The sequence below is a fragment of the Geotrypetes seraphini genome, chromosome 1 (genome assembly GCF_902459505.1).
Source record: "Geotrypetes seraphini chromosome 1, aGeoSer1.1, whole genome shotgun sequence".
Classification (NCBI taxonomy): Eukaryota; Metazoa; Chordata; class Amphibia; order Gymnophiona; family Dermophiidae; genus Geotrypetes; species Geotrypetes seraphini.
Window position 1 is genome coordinate 237,010,033 of NC_047084.1, and position 21,755 is coordinate 237,031,787.

The following is a 21,755-nucleotide window of genomic DNA, read 5'->3' on the forward strand; positions in this document are numbered from 1 at the left end:
TTGGGATTTCTTAGAAGAGGGGCTGATTAAAGACCCCGAAGTCTGCTGGCATCTGGACCCCTGGGAGTATCCCTGAGTGGAGGAGCTTGCTGAATTCTTGTGAAACCTGCATGAGGGACAAAAATGATTAAAACTACCTCCCGGAGGATGGTGCTTGCTATTCAGGTGAGACTTAGAACAGCAGTCCACCATGCTAGCCATGAGGTCATCCAATTCCTGCCACAAATCATTTGCCCCCTAAAGGGAAGCCTGCTTAGAGTTGCCTTACAGGCCAAATCTCCAGCCTAGTGGCGCATCCACAGTGTCCTGTGAGCCGACACTGCATAAGTCAAGACCTTGCCTAGAACCCTGATGTGGTCATACAAGGCATCTGCAACATAGTCCATTCCCTTTAGCTTTAGCTAGGGAAGGTATCCTCTTCCACCGAGGGATCACATTGCAATCTCATGTGACAGGCACGTGTCGCAAATGAGGCAGCTGCTGTAGCCTTAATGCCCAAAGAAGCTACTTCAAAAAGTTTTTTTAAGATCATGTCCATCCTGCAATCCTGGGGATCTTTAAGCATCACTCCTCCTTCACTAGGGAGGGCTGTGCGCCTGGTAACCTGAGCCACTACCAAATCCACTTTCGGTTGCTCAAACAGCTGCTGAAACTCCGGCACCATAGAATAAAGCTTAGACATAGCTCTAGTCAATTTGAAAGAACTCTCTGACGTCTCCCACTGTTCTGTGACTAGAGCAGTAAGATGTAGATGCGCAGGAAAAAAGGACATCAGAGCATTAGAACAGTTCATGACAGTGCATCAAGACGTGGTGGGCTGACCTTCCAACTTCAGTTCTTTCATGGCATCTATAATAAAATGGTGGACTGAGACAGACTTAAACAGGCAGCATATAGAGGGGTCATCACCCAGATCAGGGCTCCCCAAGTCATCTAACTGAACTGTTCCACAAAGGGAATCAGTGTCATCCAGGGTGGAAACAGTGTTCAAAGTATTAGTGTGTCCATCAAGACCATCTGGATTTACAGGGGCCTGGGTACTGGGAACCAGAGCAGTGACCTCAGTCAAAAGAGGCACTGGCATGGAAGCTAGCAGCATGCCTGCCGGCTGTGTCTGTGAGATATGCTCTCTACATGAGCTAGATTAATTCTGGGGAGAAGCCACACACTTGAGCCGAGGTTGGCTTCCGATGACCCCCCCCCTGATGAGGCATGCAAGGAGTCCCCAGTCTCCCCCCCCTGATAAGGCACGATGGACCTCTGGTCTGACCCAGCAGCGGCAATTCTTATGCACTTATGTTTCACACCATCGCCAAAAACTGGCACTGGGTGGGAATTTTTTGTCCAGTTTATGGACCCACATTGACTCCCCAGTCCTAAAGGACTCAAAGGGGGTGAAATCCCAAGTTTCCACCCCCTCCCCTCACATATCGTGGCATGCGGTACAAGGACTGGAAATCCAGCACAATCTGCACATGAAATCATCAGATTAAAGGCTGAGGAGTCCATCCCTAATGATTTTTTTTTACAAAATCAAGGGGTTATAAGATAAGTTGAAAATAGATCGATAAAATCCAAGATGGCCACCACAAATAAATTCACACCAAAAACAGCCCATGGAGACAAATTAAAAAGATAAAAATTGCTTAAATAGGGGTTTTGAGGTGGGAGACCTGAACCCTACCTACAGAAAGTGCCCCAAACCACTTTTTTAGACCCCCCCCTCCGCCCCAATTCACTCATAGGAAGTAAAAGGGCTGTACTCACAGTCTCCAAGTGCCTGCCTCTCAGCTCTATCTTGCAGCTGCAGTGAAGTGAAAGGAATTTCTTTCTCAAATTTTCTCCAAACACACCAATTATCCAGACAACAAAGGCATGGAAAGGGACTTCCATTTTTTCCAGGTCTGCTCTGAATGGTCACTGACACTAGGAGCTGCGATGCCTGCTTGGAACATGAATCCCCATGAGACGGAGCTGGCACAGTCACAGGCAGCTCTGCACTTCCCAGGCCCATTAAGCAAGTTTTTCCACAGGAAACTGACAAAATCACAAAATCCTTGGCCCGGAGAGCCCAGACCCCTGACTAGGGAGGTCAGGCCTCCTCCATCTCCACACTTATATTTAGCTCCCTCTTGACAGGATCTCTTCCCCGAAGACTGGGCTTTTTGGGGCTCTAGGGCACTGGAGGACTGATGAGAGGCTGAGCCTGAAGCTCCTACCCCTTCCTCCCACATCCCGTGGCACATGGAACACAGCCACTCCTCATCCAATAACTCCGCACAAAAAAATGCACAAGTTAGGGCTAGATTGACCTGGAGAATCTATTGCAGATGATTCCTAGGCAAGACGAAGGGTTCTGGGTAAAAAAAAAAAAAAAGAATGAAAAAAATTGCTAGAAATCTAAGATGTCTGCCACCAAAAAATTTGCACTAAAAACAGCTCATTGGAACTTAACTGAAAAACAAAAAAATATCAAAAAAGGGGTTTTGGAAGTAGGGAACCTAAACCTAACCCCAGAAACCCTTGAATCTGCGTTTTTTTCAGACCCCCCTCCCCTAATTTTCCTCTTAGGGAATAATGGGAGTTCTCACTGTAACTTCTGGTGCCTGTCAGCTTGAAGCAGCCTGCCTGTAGGGAAATAATTTCTGCCTCAGAGAGTACCAGGAATAAGTCCACCGCTGGAAATCTTCTAGCTGCCGATTAGGCGGACCACAGCCACAGATGCCAACCCTCAAAAATCCATGTTATGTGTTGGGGGGAGAAATTTCACAGCCAGCTCCCTGATATCCAAAGGGTTGTTACACAGTGGCCAATCAGCCTGCGCTCAAGCCTCTGATAAATCAGTAGGCAAGCAAGCTCCCAGGGGCACGGGATCCTGAAGGGACACAAAGCAAGCTTGCTCCACAGTGAGAATGGCCTGCGAGCAGCAGTCTGCCCATGTAAGACTGCGCCCTTTCCCTGATAGAGTAAGCCCAAGAAGGTGACCTCCAAGCACCGAAGTCACGCAGAAAAGTACAAAACTGATGCCAAAAATATCTGAAAATAAGAAAAGAAAGCAGAACAGATCAGAATACACCTTCTGAGTTCACCTACACAAGGGAAAATTGAAGACAGAGCTATTCTCCAGTGCAGAAGGGGAGGAGTTGGAAGATCTGAATGATACCCTTTTGCAAAGTTCATGACTGGGAGGAAGGAACAACTATGGTACAGAATCCTGTCTTTACTACAGAAAGACTTCTTCCAGCTCGCCTGCACAAGGAAAAACTCTAGTGAAGGAGGAAGGATTCAAAAGCTGGAGTGGATTCCTTCTACAGGGCTCACGAGCACTGGGATATTATTACCCATGCATCCGGAAAGACACACCGACTGCACTAGAATAAAACTTAACAAATGAGAAAACTCTATGTACTGGAAGAGAAAAGAAAAAAAACCTCACTGAATTTAAAAATGTGAGAAAGAGGAAATGTTGCCAATTTTTTAAGTTAATTGCTCTGAAAACAAAGACTATGGCCTAAATCAGTGGTTCCCAACGGGGGCGATACTCCCGCCAATAGGCGCTGAGACGTCTAAAGGGGCATTTTATGTCAAGTCATATTGAGGGGGCGTTGAGGACCAGCCACCACCCCCTTGACCAATTGGCGAATCCAATGGCCACTGATGGCAGCACTGCTCCTAATCTGATGCAAGCCGCCCAGGCAGAAACAGGAAGTGCGTCAGAAGAGCAGCTTTAGGGCAGTCACGTGGTACTTGGTGAGAACGTTGCTGTGTCCGGACACCTCAGAAATAGAAAACTATGAAAAGCGCCTGCAAAGGTGAGGGGAAAGGAGGAAGGTAGCCCGATGAAGGGAAGAGGTTGAGTGGTGCTGAAGGGAAGTGGAGGGAGGGGGGGAAGGGTAACAGACACTTAAGGGAAGTGAGGAGGGGACAGAGAGGGAAACAGATGCTGAAGGGAAGTATGCACAATATAGTTTACCCATGGGCGCTATGGAATCATTCACTGAAAAAGTGGGCTCTGATTCAAAAAAGGTTGGGAAACTATGGCCCAGATTCACAAAAGTCAGTCGGTATTACCGACTGGATAACTGCTGGCATGAGGCTGATGGATTGAGGCGTCTGAGCCAATCAGCAACTTCCTTAGGAAGGAGCCTAAGGAAGTCCCTGTTTGGCCAAATAAATGGCCAATCAGGGACTTCCTTAGGTTCCTTCCTAATGAAGGGGAGGGAGGAGGTGCAGGAGGAGTTTTCAGTACCTCCTGCTCCCAACTTTTAAGGTACGGGCAGGGGAGCCTGGAGGGGGAGTGCACGCCTTCATGCAGGAGGGAATGGGCATCCCTCCTGCTTTTATTTCAGGGGAGATGGGGGGAAGAAGTGGGCGCCATCATGGCAGGATGGAGTAGGCAACCCTTCTGCCTTTTTTTTCGGGCGTGGGGGAGGGAGTTTTTTCGTGGCAGGAGGGAGTGGTCATTCCTCTGCCTTTTTTTGCAGGGAGGGAGGGGGCCATCGAGGAAGGAGGGAGTGGGCATCCCTCCTACCGTTTATTTTAGGTTTGGGGGGTTACCACATTTGTCGCGGGGGCAGGCAATTGTCGGGGGTCATTGGGGAGGGCCGGTGGCGGCAATGAGGGATATTTTTCATTTTTTTTTTAATGGGACAGATATTTTGCATGTGTAATACACACAAAATATCTGTGCCATTGTAAAAAAAAAAAAAAAAAAGAACCCCCTCCCCGCAAAAAAAACCCCAGGCAGACCAGTCGGTAACAGTTACCGACAAGACTAGATCAATTGCGTTTTACGATTAGTAAAACACGATGCTAAATAGCCAAGCGATGTTTGTGCATCAGTCGCTTGGCTATTTTGCATGGGGTTTTATTAATTTGCATGGGTTGGAGCGGATTGGATCGTTAAATGGGCAATCAGGGGAAAAAATGCATGGTGGGCAGTTTTGTGCATCGGGGAATCCGATCGCTAAACTGGTTAAACTGGTTTAGCGATGATCAGGACATGTATTGTGCATTCCCCAGTTTGTGTAGGCTATCCAAATGCTTTTTCCCATGCTTCATTACTATCTCTATGGCCACTAACATCCTCTTTATCCTTTTTTTTTTTTTTTTTAAATAATACTCTGGAGTTATATTTTCAACATGTCCTCCAGGATGGCATTCCAAGCAACTACCACCCTTCTATGGAAACATTTCTTAATAGTGCTCTCGAAACTCCTTGTTGGACATACAAATCATAACCCCTACTTTTACAACTTGTGTAACAAGAAAAGGCTTCTTAGATACTTGCACTGTCACCTTGATATAGGGACACTGAATCATTTATTATTCTATTGTCCTTTGATACTCAGTTTTTGGAGATCTATATGGAGACTTATTACTCTGATTCGTTATGCTTATGTTATAGATACAAGAAAATGGTTTCAGAGCAAGGGGGTAACAAATGGTTTAAACTGACATGGGGTCCATTGAGCAATTTTATTGATTCTAATTGAATGGTTTTTCCCTTTACTTCTAGTTATAATTTACACATCCAGGGAAGGGGGTGGGTAGGAGGGAGAGGGATAGTATATAGGAACTGGTCTATTAATGATTTGAAAGTATTATTGTATGTTTTTATGAATACATTGAAATCAGGGGGGGGCGGGTGAAAATGATTCTCATACATAAGACTCGAACAAGATTTGCAGAAATTCAAGAGCAGTTTAAAGTGTCTTCTCTTTAAAGAAGCCTTTAACTGAATCCACCAAATCCATTATGAGGTACCATCCTATGATCTTTCCCATTCATAAAACTATAGCATCAGTATTTCTCTCATTTGATCTCTCTCTACTACCATCTTTCTTTCCCCCCCTCCTAATGTACTTCCCTTTTATGTACTTTTCTTTAAAAAAAAATTGTATTTCTTCCCCCCTTTCCTAATGTTTCCCTTGTTCAATTTACCCCTGTTGGTCTAATTATAAAGATTATGTATTAGTGATTTTTTTTTTTTTTAATTTCATTTTATTTCTGTAAAACGCTTTGTAATTTGAAAAGCGTTTAATCAAATTATTTGAATAAACTTGAAACTTGATGTATTTTACAGGTAGATGTAAGTGCTGTTTTTTTCAAATAACTTGTATGAATTTTTGTATGCACTGTTTTTGATTGAAAATGAATAAAGATTTTTTTTTTAAAAAGAAAAGGCTTCCTTCTTATGTATCATTTTATACCTCAGATACTTAAATGTTTCTATCATATTGTCCTGTCCTGTCTTCTAGGACATAGCTTCCCAAACTGTGGGTCAGGACCCCAAATGGAGTCACAAAACCTTATTTTGGGGTCATGACCCAAGTGGGCTCTACATAGGTACATCATTATTTTGCAACTCTTGGGAGATCACATACCTCAGGGGTGCCCAAAAGGTCAATCGCGATCGACCAGATTGCAAGGGCAATGCAAGTCGATCGCGGAGCCCATCCCAGGCTCCATGATAGACTCGTGCTGACTTTGCGTTCTCCCTGCTTCCCAGACTCTGCAAAAGCCAGGCGAGTGCATCCGCTGCACAAGCGCCAGGTCCACAAGCCTTCCCCCCACCCCGACATAAATTCTGACGTTGGAGAGGAAATTCCGGGCCAGCCAATCACCGCCTGTTTTGCCCGGGACTTCCTCTCCAATGTCAGAATTTATGTCGGGGGAGGGAAGGTTTGTGGGCCCGGCGCACAGTTGGGAGTGAAGCGCATGTGGGAGTGAAGTCATGGGAAGGAATACAGGGGACTATGAAGGGATGAAGTGAATTGAAAGGGTTAATAGCTGGGACAGAGAATGTTGCTATGAAGAGCCAGAAGTGTCTGAAAGTTCTAAAGGGAAGAGTGACAGACTGATGGGAGACAGAAACTTGGAGCGGAGCTGTGGCAGTGGAGAATAGGCTATAATGGGGGAAGGGAACTGAGAGAAAAATACATAATTTGGGAAATAAGAGAGGAGGAAGTGATTGCTGGGAGCATTTGGCAATGGTGGAGGTGGCTTGGGGGGAAGAAAGAGAGAAAGAAAGACAAAGAAAAAAAAAGAAAGGGGGCAGGGAGAGAGAAAGAAAGACAGAAAGAAAGAAAAGGGGCAGGGAGAGAGAAAGAAAGAAAGGGGAGGGGCAGGGAGAGAGGAAGAAAAAGTTGGGAGAAGGAATGGAATATGTCGGACAACAGGGGGCAGGCAGGGAGAGAGGAAGAAAAAGTTGGACTCATGGAGGGACAGAGAGAGATGGTGGCTGGGGAATGGAATGATGTCAGAGAGGAAGCATGTAGGAGGCAGAAAGAACGGAAGAAATATTGGATGCAGTCAGAAGGAAGTGCAACCAGAGACTCATGAAATCACCAGACAACAAAGGTAGGAAAAATGATTTTATTTTAAATTTAGTGATCAAAATGTGTCCATTTTGAGAATTTATATCTGCTGTGTATATTTTACACTATGGTCCTCTTTTTCTAAACCGCAATAGTGGTTTTTAGCGCAGGAAGCCTATGAGCGTCGGGAGCAGCGCGGGGCATTAAGCACAGCTACCTGCGCTAAAAACCGCTATCGCAGTTTAGTAAAAAGGGGGAGGTATATTTGTCTGTTTTTGTATAGTTGTTACTGAGGTGACATTGCATATTTTAAAGTCATCTGCCTTGACCTCTTTGAAAAAAAAACCCCGAATATAAATGATAATTAACATTTTCTCTGCATACAGTGTGCTTTGTGTTTTTTAAAATTTTATTGTTGGTAGATCATTTTGACTTGGTCATTTTAAAAGTAGGTAGCAAGCCAAAAAAGTGTGGGCACCCCTGACATACCTTTATTTGGCTGCAATCATGGGGTCAAAGGCACAAAAAGTTTAGAAAGCACTGTTCTAGGATTTACATATTTAGGATCTTCAATCTAACAATGACAGATCAGAACAGGAAATCTCATCGGTTGAGGTGGTATTGATGCATCCGAAGTTAGATTGCAACAGCTCCCCTCCTGTACTGTTGTACAGGGTTCCGTAACTAAAGCGCACCGGACAATGGTGCACCGACAAAGACGTGCCGACAACTGCGCACAGGACGTATGCGCCGCCAGTCCCGCCACTTTAAACTGGTAACGTAACCGCTGTGAAAGGGGGTATAGGGGAGGAAAGCCCTCAGTACATGTAGATGTCCTCGCACTTCCATTGCGGGTGGGGGGGGGTTTGAAGGGATGAAACCCCCCAAGTACACTTAAAACTTCCGTTTCCCGTTCAGTTTTCGGAGGTTGGAAGTTTTTCAGTGTAGTGGGGTGTTCCCGCCCACTCACCCCAACGGGAGCGCAAGGACTCGTACATGTAGTGGGGGGAGATCCCCCCACATCCCCCATCACAGCGCTAACGTTACGAGTTTAAAGCTGCGGAACCAGCAGCGTGCATATGTCCTGCGTGCGATTGTCGGTGCGTCTGTCGGAGTGCTTTTGTCCTGCGCTCAATTGACGGGTCACCGATGTACAGTATATGCTATGGTACCTAGTGATACTAATGACTTACTTGACCACCATTCTGTATTTCCATACATTCTTATCATTAATTGGAATATAATCTGCAAAATCAGACTCTGAGGGAGCCAAAAAATATGGTGGTTTGAAGTCACTTTTTACAATCTATTATTTTTCTAGTCACTTTCTTACTCTGACTCTGCATTCAAACAAGGAGGTTGCTCTTTACCTTTCCTTCTAAATTCAGCTGTTGCATTTCTTGGTCACTGTTTCCAATACCAATAAAAGCACACGGTTGCGACTCTTGTTCTGAACAACCATCACGCTCCATTTGTTCTTTCTTTTTCTTCCATCCACTGCCCATAAGATATACACACGGAGGGGGACAAAAAAACCTACAAAAAAAATAGCACATTACATTAAAACCCAAACAATTTCTTCAACATTTACATTCCTGAAAAATATCACAAAACATGAAGAAACTTAGAAAGAACTGCAGATAACTATAAGCTTTTAGGCTTATTTCATATTCCAGTCAGTTGAGAAATTAGATTTTGTTTGTTTTTTGTTACTAGAATAAATCAAGAAAGTTTTCTAAGAAACCTATAAAGTTAAACTAAAATCTTTAAAATAAAGACCTTTGAAATGTTACTTAACAAGCGATTATTTCTTTGTTTTTCTTTCCAATGGTAGCACATCCCCTTCATTGCTCCAAACTTTCCTAGCAGGTTTTTTTTTTACACACATCTTTTCTTTATTAGTGTTTAGGGTGCCTTTACCATTCTGAAACAGATTATCATAATCCAAACCCTTTTCAAACTCAGCAATACTGCTGCCCTTCACTGCATTCTTTGGCAACAAATTCTACTACTACTATTTATTATTTCTATAGCACTACAAGACGCACGCAGTGCTGTAAATCACACACACAAGAAAACAGTTCCTGCTCAAAAGAGATTACAATCTAATTATGAAAGACACAATGGACAAAAGTTGTGAATCAATATATGCTGCTCATGTAGGGAATGGAAGATTAGGCCCAGCGATTCCAAGTACTTGGATGGCTTCGACTGGCTCTCCTGGAAATTGAAAGTTCAACCTAAAGCCTATAGTAGAGACACTACTGTCTCCACTCCATTTTCGCACTCCTGTCGAAACATAGCCCATATCAATCATCCAAGTAAGGAGGAACTAGGACACCCCGCCTGTGGAGAAAAGCTACCACAACTACCATCACTTTAGTGAAAGCATGGGGATATGTAGCGATGACAAAAGGCAATGGAAATGCTGTTGTAGAACATGGAAATGCAGAAATCTGAGATGATCCAGAAATATTGGAATATGGAGGAAAACCTCTGCAAGATTCAAGGACGCTAGAACTCCCCATGAGACAGCAGCAATGACTGTGCCCATGGCCTCCATTCGGAAATAAGAAATGTGCAGGAAGCAAATGACTGACATGAGATCCAGAATGGGCCTTAAGTTCACCAATCGTACTTTGGCATGATGAATTATAAAGAGAATTTGCCAAAGCCTGAGCCATAATCTGGAATGGGTACTAGAGCTCGAATGTCAAAGAGACGCTGCAAAGTAGTGCAGACCTTTGACTCCTTTTTCAACCGACCTGACGGCAAGTCCAGGCAAATCTGTCGCACATCTATTTATCTGTGGACATGCAAATCTACTCCTAGTACAGTGAGCTAGAAGGCCCTCTGAAGGGCTTTTTAGGAGCATTAGCCGCCCAGGATCCAGATGACTGGAGGCGATAAGAATTAAAAGAAAAAGAAAGTAGTGGGGAAAAAATTCCGTATAAACTCTTAAAGACAACATTGGCACACTTAAACTGAACCCTCCAATATATTGGAAGCCAATGTAGTGCCTTCAACAATGGGCTAACATGATCATATTTATTTTTTCCAAAAATCAATATGGCAGCCGTATTCTGAATAAACTGTAGTCTCTTTAGATTATATTTGCTCAATCCATAATCTAAATGTGCTAAAATTATAGCCTGGACCAGAATAACAAAATGATGTTGATGAAAACAATACTGAACCCTCCTTAGCATGCTTAGACTAAAAAAGCACTTTTTAGATATGTTATTAATTTGATTAGTCAGAGAAAGAGTAGAATCTAAGACAAATCCAAGAATTCTGGATGAAAATTCGATCTTTAGTGAATCACCCGAATTTAATTTTATAGATAAAAGGTAAATTGTGTAAAACAGGGCCAAACCATAACAGTTTGGTTTTGATGGCATTTAAGTTCATATGCACTAAGGAAGCCCACTCTTGAAGTCTGGAGATACAGGAGTTATTATCTACCGTTAAATCTAGAAGTCATGGATCAACTTCAAATAAGATAAAAATATCATCAGCATATGTAAAAATCGATTCCGAGATAGATAAATTCAAATATTTCAATATCGTCATATATAGATTAAACAATATGGGAGACAATGGAGAACCATGAGGTACTCCACAAACAGGAGCAAGTACTTGATATGATCATAATTTGAGGAAGCCGCTGAACCAATTCAGCACACCTTGATCTAGGCCAATATTAATCAGATGTTGTGTAAGAATATCATGATCTATGACATCAAAAGCTGCTGAAAGATCAAATTGCAACAAAACAGCACAACACCCATGAACTAGAAAATGTTGAATTTTTATAAGCAGTGAGATGAGAAGCATTTCTATGCTATAATTCGGACGAAATCCATGTTGAAATGGAAGAATAATAGAAGATTTATCCAAATATTCTGATAATTGCTTCGATACAATAGCTTCCGAAATCTTTGTTAACTGCGGTATATTTGCAACAGGTCGATAATTAAGGGCCAATGTTGATCTAAGTTAGAGTTTTTAAATAATGGGTTAAGTATAACTTGTCCCGTATCTGATGTAAAATAACCACTGGCAAGAATATGTTTAGCCAACATTGTAAACCAAGAAGTAACAGAAGTAGGAATATTACAAAAAATGTATGAAGGAACAGGATCAAGCAGGCATTTTATCTGACTAAATTTAGTGCACAGCTGCAGAAGTTGGTATTCCTTTATTACATCAAACGTGTGCCAATCCAATATCTATCAACTGGGATTTCATTAGAAAGCTTTTCATTACAAGGTAGATTAAAAGGCAGTACCGGGAAGAATTTTGGATTCTTGCCCAGAAATAGCTAAGAAGAAGAAGAAAAAAAACAAACAAATTTTTAGATTGAATCAGGTTGGGCAGACTAGATGGAGCATTTGGGTCTTTATCTGCCGTCATCTACTATGTTACTATTTTACTATGTTACTATGACAGCTGGAATTGGAAAAATTGTCACAGGGATTCAGTGTTCTCCCCAGAAATTTTTTCCAGCCAGGTGGCATGAAAAAGTAGCTGGGTGGGGCGGGGCGGGGAAATTTGGTAGTGGGGAAAATTAAATGTATACTATTTTTATTAGTTAATTATTATTATTTTCCAATGCTCGATATGACTTCCTTTTTTAAGGTTTGACACTTGTGCCAGAATATTTTTACTAAATTTAAGAAGTATCCAATTCTAGAAGTGAATAATTAGATATTCATCCTCTTTCAAATAGAATAGAGGTTTAAAAAAGGGAAATGTGTTAATGAAGTCATTAGGTTCAATCTAACCATTTATTTATGCATGAATTTAAACAACTAAAAAAAAAAGATAAATATAGCTCATCCAGTCATACAAGAAATGGCTGTACAACACCTCTAATAATGTTTTGATCATTAGGTTCCTTCCTGAGGTCTCACTGAGGATATGAAATAGATGCTATCCCCACTTCCAGACCTCTTCCACATAATTTATGGAGAGGTGTTACTGAGCCTTGAAGGGCACCTGTGTGATTGATCTTTATCTGCTTCTTTTTTATTTTGCTATAGTGCAAACTAAGAGCTAGGGCAAAACAGTATAGGTAAAGATGCAGGTAATAATTAGCAATGTATTAAAAATATTTTATTTTTATTTGCTTATAATGTCATTTGAAAGCTACTTGATGATAATACAACTTTAATTTAATTCTTTATAATGTGTGTCTGTGTGTTGGGGGGGACAACACCTACGTCAACAGTAAAGTTAGAATAGAGTCATTAAATCCAGTGGTGTACCTAGTATATATGACAGCCAGTGCTAATCATTTTTTTAACAACCCTCTCCTCTATATAAAAAAATATATTTTTAGTAATAATCCATGAGTCACACAATAAGGGTGCATCTAGGAAAAGGCAGCATCTTAAACACTGCAGTGAGCACTAGAACACCAACACACGCATTGTAAAACTAAACAAACCAGATCCTACACAGACAATTGATCCTATAGTTGATGCTAACAGAAAGCCATGTCCTTTTCATACACACAGAACACAGATACACCCTTGCCCAATATGGAATAATCACAAACTAAAAATAGAAATATGTAGACAAAAATTAAACTGAACCAAGAAACTAGACTCTGCATACAAAGCAACACCACAGAAACAGTGACACATGTCCCCTAATACTGTGCAAAATATAAAGACAGTAGATGTAAATTTGAAAAAAACTTCTACATAACAATCACCACTTTACAAATTAACAAATAGAAATAAAATAATGAGAAATATGAAAATACCATTTTATTGGACTAATCCATTTTTCAATTAGCTTTCAGAGACCAAATCTTTCTTCAAGACAGTACAGTATACAGCTGTTATGGTATCCTGTCCTGACCTGAGGAAAGGGGTTTATTCCCTCCCAAAATTGCCTTATTTCCATTTCCTATTGATAAATTTTAATCAATACAGTTACAATACTACTTGATTCTACGTAAAGCAACAAAAATATTTTTTTTTCTACCTTTTGTCGTTTCTGCTTTAGTCATCTTCTCTTCACTCTCTTCTTTCTATTCAGCATTTGTCCTCGCTCCCTTCCATGCAACATCTGTCCTCTCTCTTTGCCCCTTCCACCCAGCCTCTACCCTCTCTCTACCCCTTCCATCTACTGTCCACCCTATCTCTGCCCCTTACATCCACTGTCCACCCTTTCTGCCTTTTCCATCTAGTGTCTGCCCTCTCTGTTGCATATGGTATCTTCCCATGTCCCTTCAATAAACTCTATATCCTGTGCCCTTTCTCTCCTTTGTACATGATTTATTTCAGCTTCAACCCCTCTCCGTTTTTTGTCTCCACCCCTATGCTCTGGCATCTCTCTTTTCTCCTTTCCTTCCTTCCTTCCTTCCTTCCCACTCCACCCCATGGTCTGACAACTCTATCTCCTTCCCTTCTCTCCCCCCTCTTCAGTATCTGCCTCCTGTCTTTCCCCTTTGGTCTAAGCCTCTCTCTTTCTCTCCGTCTTTCTTCTGTGAGGAGATCATGTTGATCTTGAACACTGAATAATTCTTCCACATTCTCCATATCACTGTACTGTAGTCTGGTCCAGCAGACTGCTTTGGCACTATTACATGGGTAATAGTAAATTCATTATGCATCAGCTTTCTACACAGAATGCCACAAGTCTCTATTTCTTGTGCTGTGCTTACATCTGCCAGCGTCAGAAACTTGTGAGACAGATCCCTTGGCAATACTACACTTCGGAGCCCTTTGACCATCTGGTTCTGTATGGTTGCAGGCTTTAAAGCTCTGTTTACTGGAGGAGACTGTCCAGCAAACATAGTTGCATCATTCTTAAGGATCTGATCAGAGATTACATTAGACAAGGTGGTATTTTTAGGCATGGAAAAACAGGACATGTTCTCCTCAATCTGCTCAGATGCCTTCAAATGCCCTTTAATATTCGCCTGATCTCGGGCTAAATCTTGCCTCCTGAGCTGATCTTCCAAAGGAGAGCGGAGTGAGAGCCATATCTGCAGTGAGATCCGTTTTGGGCCGCATGTTGTGCAGGGCTGGACTAAGGCAAGTTGTAAGCTTCCTTCCATCGCTGACTTATCTTCCATAAGTCAGCAACGGAAGGAAGCTTACAACTTGCTGCTCTTGCTTGCTTCGGGCCTTCCTCGTTGCCGGGTCCTGCCTACTTTCGGAAACAAAAAGTAGGCAGGAACCGGCAGCGAAGAAAGCCTGAAGCAAGCAAGAGCAAGTTGTAAGCTGACCTGTCTCCTATAGCGAACCCATGCTCCGGGGCGTGTGCATGCCGACTTCCCTTCCCCCCTCAGGACGTGACTTCCGGTTTTGGAGAGAAGCAGAATGCACATGTTAGAGCCCCGGAGCATGGGTTCAAGTCGCTTGCTGGCGTTAAAAACTAAAAAAAAAAAAAAAAGTCAGGCTCCTGCGATTCAGGCTGTGCCGAGTCAGCCCGGTAAATCTCCAAACCGGTGAGAAGGGTTTTTTTAAAAAAATGTTGAGCAGAAGGCGGCAGCAGCAGCAGGATTGTGATCGAGATTACAGCCGGGCGCTCATCTAAATTAGCTGGGCGGAGCGCCCGGCTGAAAGGCCCTGGGGAGAACACTGGGGATTGTATGCCTGGGAATATTTGGGAGGAAGAGCCCGAGGATCTCTGAAGAAAACGGCAGGAGGGATGAAGATTACTACCATCCTCTCTCAAAGTCCAGTGAGACTTGTTCACAAGGAGAACATAGGGCATCGATCATCAACACTGGCCACAGGTCATCCTGATCTGTCCCCCCAAATAAGCTGACTCTTGAAAGGAAGATTGCTGAACGTGGCTTTGGAGGTAGTGTCCCCAGCCCAAGGACATAGTTAAAAATGTTGGCACACAGACACCGCATAAGCAGTAAGAACTCGAAGGAGATCAGAAAGGGCATTCTACTACTCCCTTTCTATTAATACTTTCCAAGTACATGTATCATATCAAACCTGTCCCTCCTTTCCTCTAAGGCAGGGGTTCTCTACCCAGTCCTCGGGACACATACATCTAGTCAAGTTTTCAGGATATCTACAATGAGATTAATTTGCATACAATGGAGGTGGTGCATGAAAAAGTATTAGACTTCTCCCTCCATATTCGCGGTTTCTACTCACGCAATTTTGATTATTTATGGTTTTTGTTTTGATGGCTTTCCCCCGCCCTGGTCCCGTGCCCACAGCAATAAACTTACTTTTTCCTGGCCTGACTGTCAGACGGCACGCTGTTCCTATTGCCTTTGGCTTGCAGAAAGTTCCAATTGTCAAATACCTCTTCTAATTGGCTAGCAGCTGCACCTGGCACCACACCCTTCGTCGTCGTAACCTGCTTGATGGACAGGTTTCTCCTGTCGCCTCTTTTTCAGTGTAGGCACTCTTTTTCAGTGATAGGGCACTCATGAAGTCAGTCAAGCTTGCCCCTCTCTCAATAGGACAAGCCTTTCATTCCTCCCTCTTCCTTCCTGTCATGGAGTTAGTCCCAAAGTGCTGACATCTTATTGACTAGGGTGGCTGCCAATCATCATCACGCCTCTTCCAGCCCTGGCTCTCAGTCTCTGATTGGCTACGTCCAAAGAGCCCGCTTTGGCTCCCCCACCCTGCCGACTCCCTGAGTACAGCGTGCACACAGTGAGGTAGGTTTCTCCTGGAACAGGACTGAGGTGCACGTGAGAAACAGCAAAGCTTCCTCCTTCCCCCTCTCTCCCCTTCTGCGGCACAAGGGAGAATCAGAAACAGTCCTCAGATTTTTAAACAGCTGCTGGCAGGTGCTGCCGAGACTAGAAAAAGAGAAAGCGTGGCACGGATCACTGAGGCGTATGGCGAAGAGTGCAAAACTGAGCAGAGTCTGGGCAAGTACTCACGGGCCTGCTCTGCCCCTAACCCCCGTGAATACGGAGGGAGAAGTGTACATGCATATTCACTGTGGATTCCTGAAAATCTGACTGGCTGGCTTTGTCCTGAGGACTGAGTTGACTCACTGCTCTAGAGTATACATATGCATGGTTTCAAGTCTGTTCTCAAAAACAATCCCAATCTTCTATTATAGAAAAACCAACAGATGCAAAAATAGTTTACATGAGTATGTAAATCAAACAAATACTACTAACATATAAATATTTGCTGCAAACCAATTGACACAGCTCAAGGCTGCGTAAAAAAGAAAAAAACAGTCTTTATTTTTGGGCATGTTATGAGCATTATAAGGGACACTAAAGTCCCCCAAAATACATTGGCAAGCATCATCAATTGCATGCTCTTTTTTATTCTCCCCTCTTAAGTAACAAAGGACAATAAAGGAGGAAAATGCAAGGTCATGGTTGCATAATAATGCTTCACCATAATCAAAATCAATCTTTACTTCGCTGATGGGTATACATGAATTATACAGTAGCACAATACCACCTCCTATTCTATCCTAGCAATAGCATGCCAGAAAAGAAAAAAAACTGGTGATGCAGTTATGGGGGTAGGTGTTGGGGTTGGGGAAGTTTTGGGTTTGGAGACAATTTACATAGTGGTGAGACAGCAAAGGGGCAGTTTGCAGCATGGTAGGGCAGTCATCAGGAGGGCTAATTTGGGGGGATGGAAACAATCTATACCATTATAGGACAGTCACAGGAATAGTTTCTGGGGGTGGGCCTTTTTAGCAGAGTGGTGGGACAGTTTGCAGTGGAGTTTGTTTGGGGGAGGGGTAGATTGCAGGTGAATGACAATCATAGAAGAGTAGCTTTCAGGGGCAAGGGGATATCTTTTTAAGGTGGAGTAGTGGGGCAGTTGCAGGGAATAGTTTCTAGGGATGGGGAAGTTGTGGTTGTGTCCATTATAGGGTTGGGCAGTTTGAAGGGTAGTAGTTTGGGGCAATTTAAGGGGTTGGAAATATAGATAGGCAGTTTGAAGGGAAGAATTCCTTAATTGCTACATTTTACTGCATGTACATTTCTATAAGAATAAACAAGACCATATTTTTTTTGGGGGGGGAAGTGTTTAATTTTCTGAAACCCTCAATATGATCTTGCTCCATGGTTGAAGCTATTTCATTGGATTGATATAGAAGCATGAACGCTGTATAAAATAATGTATGTTAATATTCAGTAGTATTCATGGTTCTGTACCTTTGCCATTCACATTGATTCTGTTGTCATCTTCCTCTGGAAAAAGCCTCAGTTCAAATAGTCAATGAAAGCTAAATTACTGATCTGTCAATGGTATTTGATTCAAACATGTCATATTCTCTAACAATCCTTTATCATGGAATGTTTTGCCAACAGAAATTAGGCCAGAAAACAGTAAGTATTTAAGAAACACTTAAGAACTTTTCTATTTATTTAAATGGTATTTAAATGATTAAATTTTTAATTCCAGTATCAAACTTGAGCTGGATTACCTTATTGTGATCCACATTTAACCTGATAGGTAAATGTGGAATATAAATGGAGCTATAATGTAATACAATTTTCAAACTTCATATTTCTTTTTACTTGCTTTTGCCAAATACCAAGCTTCATCCTCCACTGTTAAATTTTCTGAGTTATTTTGCCCTTATATGGACATTAAGATATTCTCAACTCCTTTTGCATCTCTTAGCAATTTCTGTTGGATAGGAAAGAATAAAATGTAATGAATTATATCAAGTAATTCACAGGAACCAGCTCTGTGGGTGCTTAACCCTTTAACTGACAGATGGTGAAAAGGCTGCTTTATGTAACTTGATGTTGAACGAGAGCAACAGTACCAAGCAGCAGGCATTTAGAGATGCAGATCTCCCATAACAGCCACAGAAAACACATGTTGCGTCTGAACAACAATGTCAAATAAAGGGTTAAACACTCCTAATGTTGAACAAAACCCTTTCCTTGTGTCCTGGAAGGGGTAATGTTGGCTCCCATGAATTAATTAGATATTGCCAGTTCACAACTGTGAACATGGAGCAAGGGCTTTTTCTAACTTGCTGGGCACACCTCAAACAAATGAGCAGCAAAAATTACTGTGAGGTAGGGAAAGAGGGAAGCTACTTATTTTTTTTATTTTTTTCCCTTTAACATGGTCTTTTAACAAGCAGAAAAGCAATTAATTAATTTTCAAGATTCAGGTAAACTACTAAAAACAGTTTTGCAGTCAATTTCCTCTAGGTGGTGTTATTTCATATAAAACTCACTTAGAAGAATCCATCAGGCAAACTAAATGTCTATCCTTCACAGTAGAGACACATTAATTTTACATGCCTGAATTTAATCTCCTAATATTAAACATAAGGGACAAAAAATTTAGTAAAGTACATAACACAGGACTTAGGTACGAGGAAAACATCATTAGTGGCCAGAGTAAATAACAAAGCTTCAGTTGCTGTACAGCTGCATAACAACTTATTTTGCTGGCTATCACAATAATTCTGTATTTTCTCCTCTTTATGCCCCTTCCCTGTAATTTACTTATAGTTTTATTTTTGTGGAATGTTTTTCCCTATAGGTTATTCATAAATATCTGCAACACAATTATTTTCCTACGTACAGTATAGTCACTTCTATATAATAAGTAATGGGCTGTTATCTTACCTTTTTTCATTTCCATAGGACTTCTGTGCAACTTTTGCATGGAGAATTAGTACTGTTTGATCACCCCGCTCTTTCAGATAATTTCTCATGGCTTCCCTAAAATCAAACAGAAAGTGAAAGGTTTTGAAGTCCTTTATTTCATTTCCATCAGCACAGCTGAAAAGTATAATACATTAAAGTGGTAGTATCTCCAACTTATACAATTGTGCAAGTCAAACAGTAATCCAGTACCACTCGGATTCAGAAATTTTTCCAATTGTTACTCATGAAGAAAAGTACTGTAAATCCTTGGTTTGTGAGCATAATTTGTTCCAGAAGCATGCTTGTAATCCAAAGCACTCGTATATCAAAGCGAATTTCCCCTAGATACAAAATACGGTACTGTATAAAGTAAAAATATATACAATAAAACAAATAACCTGCACTTTATTTTTGAATAGAATCGTGGCTGGTGTGAGGGAGACGAGAGAGAGGAGAGGATTTTACATTCTGCACTGTGCATATGTTGTGCGTGTGTGCTTGTGTCACGCTTATATTGTTCTCAGTTGTGATGCTTGTGATGCATTCAGATGTGCTCAGCGATGAGCATATGCTGTATGTGCTTGTGGCACACATATTGTACTCAGTTGTAATGCTTGTGCTGTGTTCTGATGCGTTCAGCGATACAATGCGCATATGTTGTGCACTGACGTGCTCGTATTACAAGACAATGCTTGTTGATCAAGATAAAATTTTATAAAACATTTTGCTCATCTTGCAAAACACATTCTCTGGCAACGAATTTCAGAGTTTAATTACACATTCTGTGAAGAAATATTTTCTCCAGTTTGTTTTAACTCTACTACTTAGTAGCTTCATCACATGTTCCCTAGTCCTAGTATTTTTGGAAAGAGTGAACAAGTAATTCACATCTACCTTTCCACTCCACTCATTATTTTATAGATTTCTATCATATCACCCTAAGTCATCTCTTTTCTAAGCTGAAGAGCACTAGCCGCTTTAGCCTTTCCTCATAGGGAAGTCATCTCATAGGGAAGTCCTTATAGGGAAGTCATCATTTTTTGTCACCCTCCTCTGTACCTTTTCTAATTCCACTATATATTTTTTGAGATACGATAACCAGAACTGCACACAGTATTCAAAGTGCGGCCTTACCATAGAGCGATACAAGGGCATTATAACATTTTCCTCCTTTTTTGCATTTCTTTAAAAAAGAATCTCTTTCTTCTTAAAAAAAACATTGGCAAAAGCCAGTCAGAATCAGAAGGCAGTGATAAAGTAATAACCAAAGTAGCTTTAACTACTGAATCAGTCTCTGAAGCTTCAACAGTTTCAGAAATATTCAAAACATCTAATTTCTTTCCTTGCTAGTGGTAGAAAATACGGCAATTGGAGGCACTACATTAACTGAAACCTGTAATATCTCCTAAAGGTAGCAAATTAGCATCTTTCTGGGAGAAACAAGTGGAATCGGGAAAGTTTTTCAAATGAAGGTCTGAGTATCTAATTGCATTTCCCAAATTATCAATTCTCCTCCTCAATAAAGTATTCTCTTTCATAATAACTGAGTTCACCACCTGGAAATTAGATACTTTCTCAGTTTGAGCCTCCATACACCTGATTACTTGATTGACTTGATTTTGAGTAGAAGCTGTATTAGCTGAATTTTTCTGAATTGTAGAATTCAAAGCAAATTAAACTGAAAGTGCCTTACCAAGATCAGGAGACTGTGGTCCAAATTGATTCCAGTGTAAATACTGAAGACTTCTGAAGCTGAATTTTGAAGAATATTTATTACCTTTGCTTCTGCTGCAGTCTTACCCAGTGTCGATGCCACAGCAGGCTGCTCCAGAGGAGATGAAATCTTTTCTTCTCTTGTCACAGGAGCACTCCCACACAAAGTGGGACTGTCCAACAATTTCTTCGGGACACCTGCTGCTGGGCTCTTAGGATTTGCTAAAAGCAACTGGGACGGTAGTGACCGCAAATTGGGAGTCAAAAATAACTCGGAGCCGTAGCCTGATCCCATTCCTCTTGGAAATGGGGTAGAGGTAGCCAGTGACTCCCTGCCATCTGCAGTTACTGGTGTTCCTTGTTGCAGATAAACATCTAATGGTCCTTGAAATGAAGCAGAAGGATGAAGTTGGGGTTCTGAGGGAAAAATCTTCACTTTACCTTTCCTTTTCACCATAATTGGAATGGTATATAGAATTCCAAACTACATTGCTGCCACCATCTTGATTCCTCCCTCCAGAACCAGCTCCTGGAAGCATTTTGATTAAATACAAGTTTTTTTCTTCATATGATCTGCTTGTTGTCTTCTGTTCCATGTTAAATATAGTAGATCATTTGCCTTGTTGTTTCCTTACACCTACTGCTTTGTTGTACATCCAGGCTACAGAAACTATTTGAGATTCCTGAGTACTGTGATGGCACCTTCTACTTTGTTGTATATCCAGAAACTACTTAAGATTCCTGTTCAGATCTTTGGTAACAGTCTCTGACCTGCAGTAGCAACTTATGGGCTTAGGAGAATAGCTCAAGAAGGCGAATGAGAGAATGGCACAGATGCTGTATTGAAAAAGACTTTTACGAAGATAATGGTTTAAATTCCTTGCCTACTGTAGTAGAGGCCATTGATTTATTAACAACAGCACAAACAATGTTTGCAGAGGATCATGCCAATGATTTAAAGGATTTAAATCTAAGAATAGATACTCTTCTGCTTCAGAGAAGCTTTGGACTGCATTTGGACCTATAAGGAGATATTTTTACCTTTTAAATAGCCACCCAAAAGAAACCATATAAACACAGAGGTGTTTTGTCTCCAGTCAATATTCTGTACAATCCACTGGGGGTTGTGGCTC

The 21,755-nt window shown here is 41.6% G+C and overlaps 1 protein-coding gene across 4 annotated transcripts in view; it reads right to left on the reverse strand.

Annotated features, from left to right (window-relative positions):
• The window catches only part of RBPJ (recombination signal binding protein for immunoglobulin kappa J region), a 236,367-nt gene that overhangs the window by 124,662 nt on the left and 89,950 nt on the right, over positions 1-21,755 (reverse strand). For all 4 annotated transcript variants that reach the window (XM_033948044.1, XM_033948054.1, XM_033948063.1 and 1 more), the window contains 2 exons: positions 18,889-18,984; positions 8,690-8,855 (listed from right to left, as the gene is read on the reverse strand). In XM_033948044.1, coding sequence (XP_033803935.1) covers positions 8,690-8,855; positions 18,889-18,984 — 262 coding nt within the window. The remainder of the gene's footprint in view (positions 1-8,689; positions 8,856-18,888; positions 18,985-21,755) is intronic.